This window comes from Vipera ursinii, assembly GCF_947247035.1.
Source record: "Vipera ursinii genome assembly, chromosome: Z".
Taxonomy (NCBI): Eukaryota; Metazoa; Chordata; class Lepidosauria; order Squamata; family Viperidae; genus Vipera; species Vipera ursinii.
The window spans coordinates 18,492,094-18,505,621 of NC_139517.1; the positions used below are offsets into that span (position 1 = coordinate 18,492,094).

The following is a 13,528-nucleotide window of genomic DNA, read 5'->3' on the forward strand; positions in this document are numbered from 1 at the left end:
CTAATTCTGACCACCATTCCATTTCCTGCCATGATTAAATGATGGCTTATGCTCTTCCCTGTCTTCTCCATGCTATCTTTCTTAATAGCCTCGAAGAGATTCTACATGCCGGCCTTCAGTTGGAAGAGACATCAGCGTTCTGAACGTGAACAACGGGACAATTGGAATTAAAGTGGATCTCACTTGGGAGAACATACAATAGTGCTACTTCCACAACCCCTTAGCCAACTTACAGCTCCCTGTTTTCTTAGCCACTATTTTCTCTCTGCACGGGTGGGGCAAACCTGGGCTTAGGAGGATAAAAATGTGGGCAGATTACAGAAAGCATCCATTATATCTACATTTTGAGCTGTGTGGAACTTCTGCTTGGATGTGATGGGATATGAGTTCCCTGGAGTCCAGGAAACAAATGTGAAAACAGAATTGAAGCAAACCCTTTGATTTGGAAACGGGAAGTCTGAGCCCAGCCATTACTTTGTTAGCCATCTTGAGTACTGTCTTGAGTAGAAAGGTGAGTATCAAAAAATAAAAATACTGAGAGCTGTGTAAGAAAGGCAAGCCAGCATGATTTCTATGACTTCAACAAGGAGAAATGTTCTCCACTCAGCTACAAAGATCCTTAGAGCAAATGTTCACCTTTCAACAAATGATTAGCAACTAAAACACAAGGTCCATGTTGGTAATTGGTTTCCTTGGGCTGAGCTTCCATCTCCTGCTTACACACGATCAATTTACACAAGATTTATTCAGCCAAATCTTTTGAATCGTGAACACATGGCACTCAGGTCCTCGCAACACACTAAGCTAAAATGTGGCGTGCTGATTTGTGATTCAGGATATTCCACGAACGCAGTTTGTCTCCTAAGAACTGGTTTGAGGGGGAAAAAACTGCCTTTATCCTCTGAAGAAGCTGCCTTCTTTCCAGCAGATAGACCTCTGAGATCTTTAGGACATGCAAAGACAGACATAAGGCAGTGGGAAGGCCTGGTGTCTCACTTGAGTGCCACCGATTGGCTCAGCAAATCCACTGGCTGAATATGCCATTTGCAAACCACTGCAGTCAGCAGTTTTTTTTCCTTGCCACCCTTAGCAAAATACCTGGTCCTTGGAGATAATACCAAAAGGGTGGGGAGATAACGGGGTTGCAACTCAAAACGATGTCATCGGTTAAGGAGTCTAATTAAGGCCATAGAGGTCTAACCAGGAGAGTGAAAAGCCCTAATTCAGCAAGCTCCAGGCCTATTAGTGGCTTTTAATTAGCAATTAATAACTTCTTTGCCTTGGGCCCAGGTCGTGGCCTTTGCTGACAGAGCAATTTATAAACAGGAAGGGTTAATATGTACATGTGTGTGCAGAGGGTGGGAGGAGAAGAAGAAATCACATTCCCTCAAGAGTCACATGTTAAGTTGCCCCGGCCAACTTGCCACACCACCAGCTTGATGCGGGACAACTCGCCACAGGACAAGAGTTACTCTAATATTGAAGAAATAGAAAAGAATCACTAAAGAAAGGATGCCAACGGAGGGACAAAATAAAACGTGAATGACAAAAATTAAAATATTTTTAAAATTATTCTAAATAATTAAATTGAATCGTTCAATTGTCCCACAGCCAGTTGTGCCATGGCGAGTTGACTGTGGCGAGTTGTCTCATTCCACTGTTAAGGGCTCCTCCTCCAGTCTCCTGTAGTTTCCCAGGCTCCAGAAATTCAATGAAGGCTATTGATGGAAAGCAGGCTGATACAGGATCTTAAGGAGAGGCGCTAATTAAATTGGAGCTGGCTGCCTTGAATGTGTTGACGCCAGTTAATCCAGTCCAAACAAGTTTCCTGATTGAATGGGAGGACGGAGAGTTTTGCACGTAGATCTTTTTAGCCCCCCCCCCCCGCCCCCATTTTACAGCCCTGCTTAATGCTGACTCATGGTGATGAAACACTATAGCTTTATGTCCAGCACAACATGCAAAGCCTATCAGAAAAACAACATGGATTCAAAACAGAACTGTATAAGAAAGGAAAGATAATAAAAATAGTTAAGTGGTGAAAAAAGAAAAGAGAAATATTTAAAGAAGCAACTCCAGATCTTTTTCTGTAGTTATAAACCCATTTACGTTTTGTCCTCTCTCTCTAAAGCTACATCATAATTTCCTTCTGTCTTTTCTAATCTTCAAACCCATAAATCACAAATGATTTTTTCCCCTCATTTTGTTAAGCAAAATGCAAAAATAAATGTGCTTGAGAAACACTAATCCAGTATTTCTCAAGCTTAGCAACTTCTGGAAGTTGAAGTCCACATCTCTTTAAGTTTAAGAAACATTGCAACAAGTTAATTTTGTCATCAGAAAAACAACGTGGATTCTGCTGGGGTTTAAATGGACAGAAAATCTGGGAGGTGGAGGGTCTACAAAGAAAGGAGGGTAAGCGAGAAAGTGGGCCTAAATGTAGGTTGGTTACAAGATGCTGGGTCTCATCCTAAATTAGAACAGGGGAAAGGTTTCGTATCAAGGCTAACCTCAAGTAACATACTACAGTTTGATGAGCAAATCACAATTGCCTGAAGCTGTGCAACAGTCTAAGCCACAAACCATGGTTTGCAAACCCCAATAGCTGGGTCTAAGCCAGAAACAATACAAAACATATTATGACTTTGCATGATGATTATGACGATGGTGTTACTCATTCAGTTGTGTCCGACTCTTGGTGATTCTATGTGCTTGGTGATTCTGGCGCCAGCCAGTTTTTCTATGCTGGTGTCAGCTTTGATGGTGTCCAGCCACCATGTTTGTTGATGGCCTGGTTTCCTTTTACTACTAACTCTTCCAAGCACAATTGCTTCCTCCAGTGAATTCCCCTGCATGACGTAGCCAAAATAAGTGAGATGCAGACTTTGCACATAGTTGTAAATACAGGAAGTCTTCCAACTTACAAGCACAATTGGGATGGGAATTTCCATTACTAACCAAGGCAGTTATTAAGTGAGTTACACCCAATTTTATCTCTTTTTATCATAGGTGTGAAATGGATCATGCAGTCATAAAGTGAATCTGGCTTCCCCCATTGGCTTTTGCTTGTCGGAAACCAATTGAGAAGATTGCAAATGGTGATCATGTGATCCTGGGACACTGCAGCCATTGAAAATATATGCTGGTTGGCCAAGCACCCAAATTCTGATCACGACGGCAGGGTGCAGTGGTGGGATTCAGCCAGTTCTCACCAGTTCGGCAGAAGAGGTAGCTAATTTTTTTGTTGCCCAGGCCCAGAATGGACTTCCGGAAGCGGCATTCACATAGAGAACCGGTTGTTTGCATATTTGAATCCCACCAGTGGCAGGGGGCTATGACGGTTGTGTAAGTATCTATTAAAAGTCACTTTTTTCAATGTTGTAACTTTGAACAGTTGCTAAACCAATGGTTGTAAGCCACCCTTTTGGTTTAATCTCCAAGGATTGGGTATTTTGCTAAGGGTAGCAACTCTTCAGCTTTACAAGTAGTTTGTCTACTGAGTAGCTAAGTCCTGAAACTGGGGCTTCTGTTCTGTGTTCAAGCCATTGGTCTCGTCTGAGAATACAGTCCAGGAATGTCTGCAGGATGTGGTTAACTTAGTCAAGAAGCTAACTATGAAGGCATCACTCATTAAAAAGCACAGTTTGACTTTTTTGAAAACATCCTGCAGACAACCATTGCAGCCCCTTTCTACGTTCACCCAAAAGTCTTTTCAAACTGAATTCTTCTTCCTGATCAGTAGTCATGGGTATTTGCAGTGGGGGGGCCAACACAACATGAATAGTGCCATTAAAGTACATTGCAATGCACTGACTGAGTTGTTTCCTGTACATAAAGACGTCACAGCACGTGTCGTTTTGCAATTACAGCTCAGGCCTTTTGCACTCAAGAAAACAGCAAAGGGGGAGAAGATTCAGGGCCTCTTTCTTGAAATGGCAATGTGCATTATTTAATATAGGCTAACATGTGGCAAATCAACCCCTACTGTATTTGGGGTGGGGACCCAGGCTCTTTAAGATTAAGAAACTGGCATGTTAGAAAAACTTTTTTGCAGCAAGGTAGAGTAACAGCGTTCCATGCGCCTTTGGCATCTAGTCATGCTGGCCACATGACCACGGAGACGTCCTCGGACAAGCGCTGGCTCTTTGGCTTTGAAACGGAGATGAGCACCGGCCCCTAGAGTCGGAAACGACTAGCACGCATGTGCAGGGGAACCTTTACCTTTAAAGTAACAAAACCATGAACATTACTTACACCAAACAAAATCAAGACAGTTTTATGTTTCCTTTGCTTCTCATACTTTCCATGTTCTCAGCAATGAGCAATCTTTTCTGAAACTCCTTCCTTAATGCTCCATTATTCCTTCCTCATTCCCAAGGGCCAGGCTACACTCTTTCGCAAGAGTGTTAGGTTATTTTTCTTTCTGGAAAAAGGCTTAACATTGTTAAGAATGTTGCCTTAACAACCTGATATAGCCACACCATTCTTTCAATATTATGCTGGAAATACCGGTAGATAGATTACCGGTAGTCCTCGACTTACAACAGTTCATTTTAATGACTGTTCAAAGTTACAATGGCAATGAAAAAAGTGACTTATGACCATTTTTCACACAACTGTTGTGGCATCCTGTGATCAAAATTCAGATGCTTGGAAACTGATTCGTAGTTATGACAGTTGCAGTGTCCTGGGGTCATGTGATCAGCTTTGTGACCTTCTGACAAGCAAGGTCAATAGGGAATCCAATTCACTTAAGAGCCTTAAGTTACTAACTTAACTGCAGTGATTCACTTAACAGTCGTGACAAGAAAGATCATAAAATGGGGCAAAACTCACTTAAATGTCTCAGCAACAAAGGTTTGGGGCTAAATTGTGGTCGTACGTCAAGGACTACCTATGTCGGGGTAGGCAACCTGGGCTCTTTTATGACTCGTGGCTGACTCAGGAATTCTGGGAGTTGAAGTCCACGAGTCATAAAAGAGCCAAGGTTGCCTACCCCTGACCTATGTTAACAAAACAGACAAGCAAAAGATATTGTGGCTTGGTTTACACGCTGCAGTTAGCTAAAATCAAGCTTGTGCATTTGTTTCTTTTCAAGACACGACTTTTCAAGACACAACACATTGTTTCCTAAGTTGGTGCCCTACAAGTTGTAAATTCTTTGTTGGCTTAGGATGGAAGTTGTACCTCCAGCCATCTGGAGCAGGGGTCCTCAACCTTGGCAACTTTAAGACTTGTGGACTTCAACTCCCAGAATTCCTCAGCCAGCAAAGCTGGTTGAGGACCCCTGATCTGGAGGATCCCAGTTTAGAAATAGTAAACCTGGAAATAAATGGATGATCACCCATTGATCATCACCACTTGTGAATGTTTCTGGATTAAAAAATGAAAACAAAGCAAATCCCTTCAGCATTGTAGCACACATGTAAATATAGATATTTTATATTTAACACAAGAGAAATAGTGCTGGGCTAAAGGTCTTTTACTGACTGATCTCTTTCTCGTTATATGAAAGACCTGCTTAGCTATGCTCTAAAGGCAGCCAACCAAAATTCACAGGATCTTTACCTGCCTCTTAACAGGAAACGGAGAAATTATTTGGGAACATATCAGTAAGCAAAATTCCATCCCTGATGTGTGTTCTTCATATATTTCCACAGCCTTTTTGAAAGACACCAAGGGAGGCCAACCACACAATTCAAACCCTGTTCTTGCTTTTATGGCATTAGAGGTAGATAAGGTACCTTAATGGCAAGAAGTTGGCCTGATCCCACAGCGGACAGAGATCACCACTTATCATGTCAGTGAGAGAAACCCATTTGGCAATGGGTTAGTCTTCGTGGGATTTCTAAGGGTGGAAGTTGCGTAAGGTAAAAAAAAATCCCCTCTTATGGGTCACCTGATGAGGCCTCGGTGGCCAACCCAGGCTTTCGAAACAGCCTCCCACCTAAGATCCAAGGGATCATTTCCCTTTTTGCCTTCTGGAGGGTCGTGAAGACTTGGCTCTCCCTCAATTGTTGAACTAGAACGAGGCCTGACCTGGGAGGCCTTTGGCCTGGTGTCTGGGCGACTTCTCTTTTTATCGTTGTTTTTATGGATTGCTGCAAGCTGCCTAGAATTATGCTATGAGATACGCAGCCACAGAAGTCTAGCAAGCAAGCAAGCAAATAAATCCAACTGGTTAAAGTTCTTCGCTTACTATTGCACCACAGCAATAAGGATTTTGTTTCTCAACGTCTAGCGGATTTTCGTCTAATTACAGGAAAGTGTCTAGTCTTGAGGATGCCTTAATAGTTGTTTTCATTTGCTCCGTGCACGCAACTACCCTGTCCAGGTGACAAAGATCCCAGGTTCAATCCCAATCAGAATAGAGCCTGAAAGGGACCTTAGAGGTCTTCTAGTCCAACCCCCACCCCGCTCAAGCAGGAGACTCTAGTCTCCACCATTTCAGCCAGTCTTTTCTTAAAATCCTCCAGTACTGAAGGAGGCACCCACAACTACTCAAAGCAAACTTTCCACTGATTAATGGTCCTCCCTGTTAGGAAGTTTCTCCTTAGTTCCAGGTTGCTTCTCTCCTTGATTACTTTCCATCCATTGTTTCTTCTCCTACCTTCTGGCGCTCTGGAAAATAAGTTGAACACCACCACCACCCCCTTCTTTGCGACAACCCTTCAAATACTGGACTACCGCTCTCCTAGCACAGGGGTCTTCAAACTTGGCAGCTTTGAGACTTGTGGACTTCAACTCCCAGGATTCCTCAGCCAACCCTGTCTGGCTGAGGAATCCTGGGAGTTGAAGTCCACAAGTCTCAAAGCTGCCAAGTTTGAAGACCCCTGTCCTAGCAGGTCAAAAGCGAGGAACGAAATTAAACCGCAGGTCTCTTCCCTCCCCACCACCTCCCCACAGCTTGCGGGAAGGAGACCGTGTGCACGCTGCGTCACGTGAATCGAGGGGAAGCGGGCGCGAGGGCTCCGGAGCTGTCTCCGCCCAGACTCCGCCTTCAGCAAACCTCCGGCCTGAGCTGGCGAGATCGAGTGGGTCGCTGGCGGCTGCGCACGTCTTTCTGGATCGCTCAGCCGCATTATAAAAGGGGCGCGAATCCCTTTGTCCGGCAGAGCTCGGTTCTTGCTTCAACAGTGTTTGAACGGAACTGGTTCCACCGCCTTTGCTTTGCTTTCTTTTTTTTCCCCCCGCCTTGGATCGCTTCTTTCCTCCTTCCTCGAGTTGAAAACTAGACCGGGGAGCGACTCGCTGCTTGCCGATCCTCCACCTCCAGCAGGATCCTCCTTGGGCCGGACGCCGCTGCCTCTTCCAAGCCCACCGCAGAAATGGACTCCCAGATCCGCCAGAACTACCACCGCGACTGCGAAGCTGCCATCAACCGCATGGTCAACATGGAGCTGTATGCCAGCTACGTCTACCTCTCCATGGTGGGTATGGGGCAGGGAGACGAAGGCACCGGGCGGTTTGGGTAGAGACAGCTTGGTCTAGTGCAGGAGTCTTCAAACTTGGCCCTTTTATGACTTGTGGACTTCAACTCCCAGAATTCCCCAGCCAGGCACGTTGGCTGAGGAATTCTGGGAGTTGAAGTCCACAAGTCATAAAAGGGCCAAGTTTGAAGACCCCTGGTCTAGTGGTTAACCAGGAACCTGAGTTCTAGTCCCGCTTTAGGCTTGCAAGTCAGCTGGGGAGACTTCGGGCCAGTCACTTTCTCTTCGACCTACCTCGCAGGGTTGTTCTGGGGGAAATAGGAGGAGGAAGGAGGTATGGGGTATGTTCGCCGCTTATTTATAAAAAATAAAGGGGCATCTAGGGCGGCAGCCTGCCTCGGCACCCCGCCGTCCCCAAGCCAGCATCTCCAGACTAGCTTAGGGTGATGGGAGTTTATCCCCTTCCCCATCTGGAAGTCTGTGGGGAGGCTAGTGGTTAACCAGGAACCTGAGTTCTAGTCCCGCTTTAGGCTTGCAAGTCAGCTGGGGAGACTTCGGGCCAGTCACTTTCTCTTCGACCTACCTCGCAGGGTTGTTCTGGGGGAAATAGGAGGAGGAAGGAGGTATGGGGTATGTTCGCCGCTTATTTATAAAAATAAAGGGGCATCTAGGGCGGCAGCCTGCCTCGGCACCCCGCCGTCCCCAAGCCAGCATCTCCAGACTAGCTTAGGGTGATGGGAGTTTATCCCCTTCCCCATCTGGAAGTCTGTGGGGAGGCTGATAAAGAGAGAGGCGTAGTCGTGGCTCCGCCGCGGGCAGCTAGTGCAGTAATCCGCTTTCTTAGCTAAGTAACCTAAGGTGGCTTGCTTTCCTGGAGTTTTCTCTAGGAAAACTATAAGAGGAATTGTTCTCTAGGAAAAGAAATGGTGGCGACCGGGGAAAGCTCAAGAGTGGTGAGAAGAGGTAAACAGCACTTGCACGGGCGCTTTAGCCCCGGGCGCTCTGAAAAGCGGAAGGAAGGCACAAACCAGCCCCCCTTACTCATATGTAGACCTCTGGCTTAAAGGGTAGGAATTTCAATCCAGGCGATATCTTGTCAACCTTGCCAATTTTAAGATGTGTGGACTTCAACTCCCGGAATTCTCCAGCCAGCAGTGAAGTCCACACATCTGAAAATTGCCATGGTTGTAGGCCAGTCTTTTAACAACTTTTTAAGATCTGTGGGCTGAGGGGTTCTGGGAGTTGAAGCCCAACTTCTCTAAAAGTTGCCAAGGTTGAGAACTGCTGATCTAGACCCACAGCACTCAAACTATGCTGCCTGGAACCTCGAGAGTTCTGTGAGAATCCAATGGTTCAACACGACAGTTTATTGTCGTCATAAAACGGTAACGTCTCCATTCCTTCATTTAACTTTGAGAAGTTTTCTTCAGGCATGTCAAATTTGAAGAACATCAGTTTTAGACCATCTCCATGTTGGCTGGGGAATTCTAGGAGGTCCACACATCTTAACGTTGCCAAGTTTGAAAAACACTGGTGTGTAGACCATAAATTTACCATGCTGCTTCTTGTTGCTTTCCTGCTGCCTTTTTTTCATTTTATCTAAGGAACCTCATGTACTCTCTTGGGTGGATCTACACCAGAAATAGAGATAAGCCTACTGGAACACAAATATAAATTTCTGTTTCTTTCTGCAGGCTTCGTATTTTGACCGGGACGATGTTGCTCTTGCGAACGTCTCCAGCTTCTTTCGGTCTCAGTCACATGAGGAGAGGGAGCACGCTGACAAGTTGCTGAAGTTTCAGAGCCAGCGTGGTGGCCGGGTCCTCCTACAAGATATTAAGGTATAATAAGTGTGGCTCAAACTTCTGCCTCTCTTAATAAGAGATATCGAGAAAACTGTTTTCTTCAATCTGGGTGTCCTCCAGATGTTCTGGGCCTAAAATTCCTATCGCTCCATGAAATACAACAAGAAAAACATTAGGGCAAGTTTAGGCTTGGGAGAATATCCCAGAAGTGGCAACACTGTCCAGGTGCTGAGAGATTAGGAAAAAGTGCTTCAAAGAGACTCCACCTTAATTAACTCATGAGAAGTATGGCTGAGAAATTCCTCTTATGTTTTTCAAACATCTGTACAATTAGTTCTTGACTTAGGATCACCGTTGAGCCCAAAATTTCTGCTGCTAAGTGAGACAGTTTTAAATGACTTTTGCCCCATTTCACAACTTTTCTTGCCACAGTTGTTAAGTGAATCACTGCAGTTGCCCCCAAAGTGCTTTTGCAAGAGGCAACTGGACTGTCTTGGATTTTTTTCTTCCTCACCCAAGACGCTTCTTCAGCTCTGACTGGATGGTGGGGAATAGAACGATCATCTCCATCCGGTCAGAGCTGAAGAAGCTTCTTGGGTGAGAAGTGAAACATCTTCAAAAACAAAACCAAGTCCAGTGGCTCTTGAAAAAGCACCTTTGGGACAACCATGACCTGAATGACTGAGAATCTTCATAGACCATCACTGCAGTTGTTAATTTAGTAACACGGTTATTAAGCGAATCTGGCTTTCCAATTGACTTTGCTTGTCAGAAGCTTGCAAAAGTGACCACGTGACCCTGGGACACTGCAACCATCATGAGTCAGTTGCTGAGCATCTGAATTTTGTTCATGTAACCATGGGGATGGTGAAATGGTCCTAAAGGTGAAAAACAGTCAAAGGTCACTTTTCCCAGTGCCGGTGGGACTTCAAAGGGTCACCAAATGAACTGTTGTAAGTTGAGGACTGACTGTACTTACCCTAGCTTAACATTAAATATCCCTTTCTGAATTTAGGGTCATTATTGAATTGCTTGGTCCTGCCAGCTAATTTAAGCCTATAGTCCCTATTCAGTGTGGTTCTGCAGAGTTTGAGGGAAGTTCTAGTCGCAGCAAATTTGGAAGGCACCAGTTTGGGGAAGGGGGTGTTATAGAATGCCTATAACAAGATTGGGGGGGGGGCCCTCCCTGAGTCTGGATTTACATATCACACCGAGCCATAATGGCTGTATTCATATAATGCAATCATCCATGAGTTGCTTAACTGTGGTGATTGAGTTAACTACCATTGATATCCCCAATGTAAGGGACCTACAAGGATTCTGCAAATCTTTAAAAACATGGTTTTGCTCCAAGCCCTGGACTTTATTTTTGTTTAGGCCCTGGTGATTTTTTGTTGTTGTTGTTGTTGTTAAGGGAATGTGTAATAAGCCTGTCTGGACATGTTCCTTTCTTTTTTAAAAAATTTGCTTTCTTTTATTTATGTAATCTTTCCAGAGTCATTAAGCAGTCTCACAGTCTTCTAAATTTAATAAACACATTTGATCATAAACTGACTATGGTGTTTGGGCTTGACCAGGTCCTGCGTTAATGTGCATTTAGCTAGTCATGCAAACTCAGCCACTGTAGAGGTCGGCTTAGTATTATTTATGTGTGTTCTGCCTTTATTATTTTTACAAATAACTCAAGGTGATGAACATAGCCAAGCACACCTTCCTCCTATTTTCCCCTTAACAAGAACCTTGTGAGGTGTGTAGAGCTGAGAGTGAGTGACTGGCCAAAATCACCCAGCTGACTTTCATGGCTAAGGCAGGATCTGAACTCACAGTCTCCCCGTTTCTAGCCTGGTGCCTTAGCCACTAGACCAAACCAGGCATTGTTGTTTATGAACTATGCAACTTTAGCATGTTAACTCTGGCCTAGCATGACAGGTAAACAGCAGCCCTGTGCCAGCCATTAGCCTTGCCAAAGTTTTGATTTTGGGATAAAATGTATCAAGTATTAAAAAGAGCACAAGATCTAAGCAAGCTGCTTTCCCTCCACAGAAGCCTGAGAAAGATTCCTGGGGGAGCACCGTGAACGCCATGGAAGCAGCACTCCAGCTGGAAAAGAGCGTCAACCAGGCCCTTCTGGATTTGCACCGTTTGGCGAGTGACCAGGGAGACCCACATGTGAGTCTTGTGATTGGGGCTATGATCAGGATTCTTCCCCCTCACCCCCAAATTCCCACTGGGGGCCGATTGCTCATGTCACCAGTCTATGTTACAGTAAGGTAAAGGTTCCCCCACACATGCATGCTAGTCGTTTCCGACTCTAGAGGCCAGTGCTCATCTCCATTTCAAAGCCGAAGAGCCAACGCTTGTCCGAGGACGTCTCCATGGTCATGTGGCTGGCATGACTAGACGCCAAAGGCGCCCAGAACGCTGTTACCTTCCCACCGTAGTGGTCCCTATTTTTCTACTTGCATTTTTACGTGCTTTCGAACTGCTAGGTTGGCAGAAGCTGGGACGAGTAACAGGCGCTCACTCTGTTACGCGGCACTCGACCCACCAAGCTGCTGACCTTCTGATCAACAAGCTCAGCGTCCTAACCCACTGAGCCACCGCGTCCCTTAAGTTACAATAGTGGCCAAAATTGTGAAAACCTTTTGGGAAAAGTGTACAGTAGAAATGCCACCTTTGGTTAAGTTTCCACCAATTTTTCTTCTTATTTCTTTATAACTGTAACTTTGTTCACTTGATAATATTATTTTACATTGCTTTCTGGGCAACCAGTCAATTCTTTGCACCATTACTTTAATTTTATTATGTCTTACAAGCTCACTAAATGAAAGGAAAAAAAAACTCAACCAACTTGATAGCGATCAAATAACAAATGTCCTCCTCTCAGCTTCAATACATGACATCAATAATTGAATCCTACTGTGATCTGATTGGCTCATTGCCAAAATAAGATGACACCTGATTGGCTCTCTAAACACTCATGCTCATTGGCTACGATCAGATGAAGGAAAGCTACCTGATATCAACCTAAGCAAATTGTGCTTCCTTTTTCTGGTTATTTGGCTATAACGTTTCATAGAATACAGTACAGATAATTGAACAAACTTTGTTGCTTTACATTCTCGATTAAATTACCTTTCCACTGATGTATAATTTTATGGTATTATTCAAAACAAAAGTGGTGTTGTATTAGCCATCAAACCTCAGAAATAAACTTTTTCCAAAAGGTTTCCACAATTTTGGCCACTACTGTAGGTTGCTTTCCACACACAAAAAAAAAGTTTGCTGAAATGCTCTTACTTCATGCAGGAAAAAAAATATGAGAGCCACTGTAATAACGTAGCTTTGCGACGGCAGTGGAGATAAGAGAGCAAATTAGCAATAAAACTCCCATTCAGTGATTTTAATGGTGATCCACAAAGGTGCCTTCGAAGCAGTAGACCTGAGACGTGGCAACTTCAGCCAATTTGAGCCCTATGCTAGAATAACATGTGTTTTTTTAGAAGTAAATGGTCAAAGTTAATGAACGGATGTGTGGTTAGAATGATGCTGTCTTAGATTCTTACCCTAGATTGAGGTTTTCCAACTGTGGCAACTTAAAAGATGGGTGGATTTCAACTTCCAGGATTCCCCTGACAGCATGGAATTGAAGTCCACATGTCTTAAAGTTGCCAAGGTTGGAAAACCCTGCCTAGACAATGAGACTGCAAGCAGTGTATAACTCTTATCCTTTGTGTCTCTTTCCAGCTTTGTGACTTCTTGGAAACTCATTACCTTGATGAGCAAGTCAAAGCTATCAAAGTCCTGGGCGACTACATTACCAATCTCCGGCGCTTGGGTACAACCCAGGGCGGGCTTGGAGACTATCTCTTTGACAAGCACACCCTAGGAGAGAGCAACAGCAGTTGATTTCACCTTCTCTCCAATTTCTGAGAGTCACTTCCCGTGAACCCACAAAAAACCAGCCCACATCAATCACTTTTGCTGTGCCCCAGTCAAGGAAGGGCTCCTACCTGCCGTCTCTCATTGGCATGCTTCCAATAAACAAGGGTTCACCTGTTTTACATTTGTGTCTCTCTGTGTGTGTGTATATCTGTACATAAAAAAGCTGGCTGGGTGTCTTTGGGGCAGCCATTCTCTCGGGGCAACCCACCTCACAGGACTGTTGTGGGGAAAATAGAAGGAGAAACTGTAGGTATATTTGCCACCTTGAGTTACATATAAAGTAACTCAAGGCAGGGGAAAAATCTAATAAATAGAATAGATAAATAAACCAAAATATATGTTATTTTC

The 13,528-nt window shown here is 44.5% G+C and overlaps 1 protein-coding gene across 1 annotated transcript; it reads left to right on the forward strand.

Moving 5' to 3' along the window:
• Nucleotides 1–7,015: 7,015 nt before the first annotated feature.
• LOC310648662 (ferritin, higher subunit-like) lies at nucleotides 7,016–13,301 on the forward strand. The gene is made up of 4 exons (XM_083376638.1): nucleotides 7,016–7,430; nucleotides 9,125–9,271; nucleotides 11,279–11,404; nucleotides 12,983–13,301. Exons 1-4 carry the CDS (start codon nucleotides 7,329–7,331, stop codon nucleotides 13,142–13,144), a joined length of 537 nt encoding a protein of 178 aa, XP_083232764.1. The 5' UTR covers nucleotides 7,016–7,328; the 3' UTR covers nucleotides 13,145–13,301.
• Nucleotides 13,302–13,528: the final 227 nt, after the last annotated feature.

Bases quoted from the DNA above. Each gene is read 5' to 3' on its own strand.
- LOC310648662 (XM_083376638.1), top strand. From the start codon at position 7,329: ATGGACTCCCAGATCCGCCAGAACTACCACCGCGACTGCGAAGCTGCC. The intron at 9,272-11,278 runs GTATAATAAGTG...TTCCCTCCACAG, and splicing joins TCCTCCTACAAGATATTAAG to AAGCCTGAGAAAGATTCCTG. The intron at 11,405-12,982 runs GTGAGTCTTGTG...GTCTCTTTCCAG, and splicing joins GTGACCAGGGAGACCCACAT to CTTTGTGACTTCTTGGAAAC.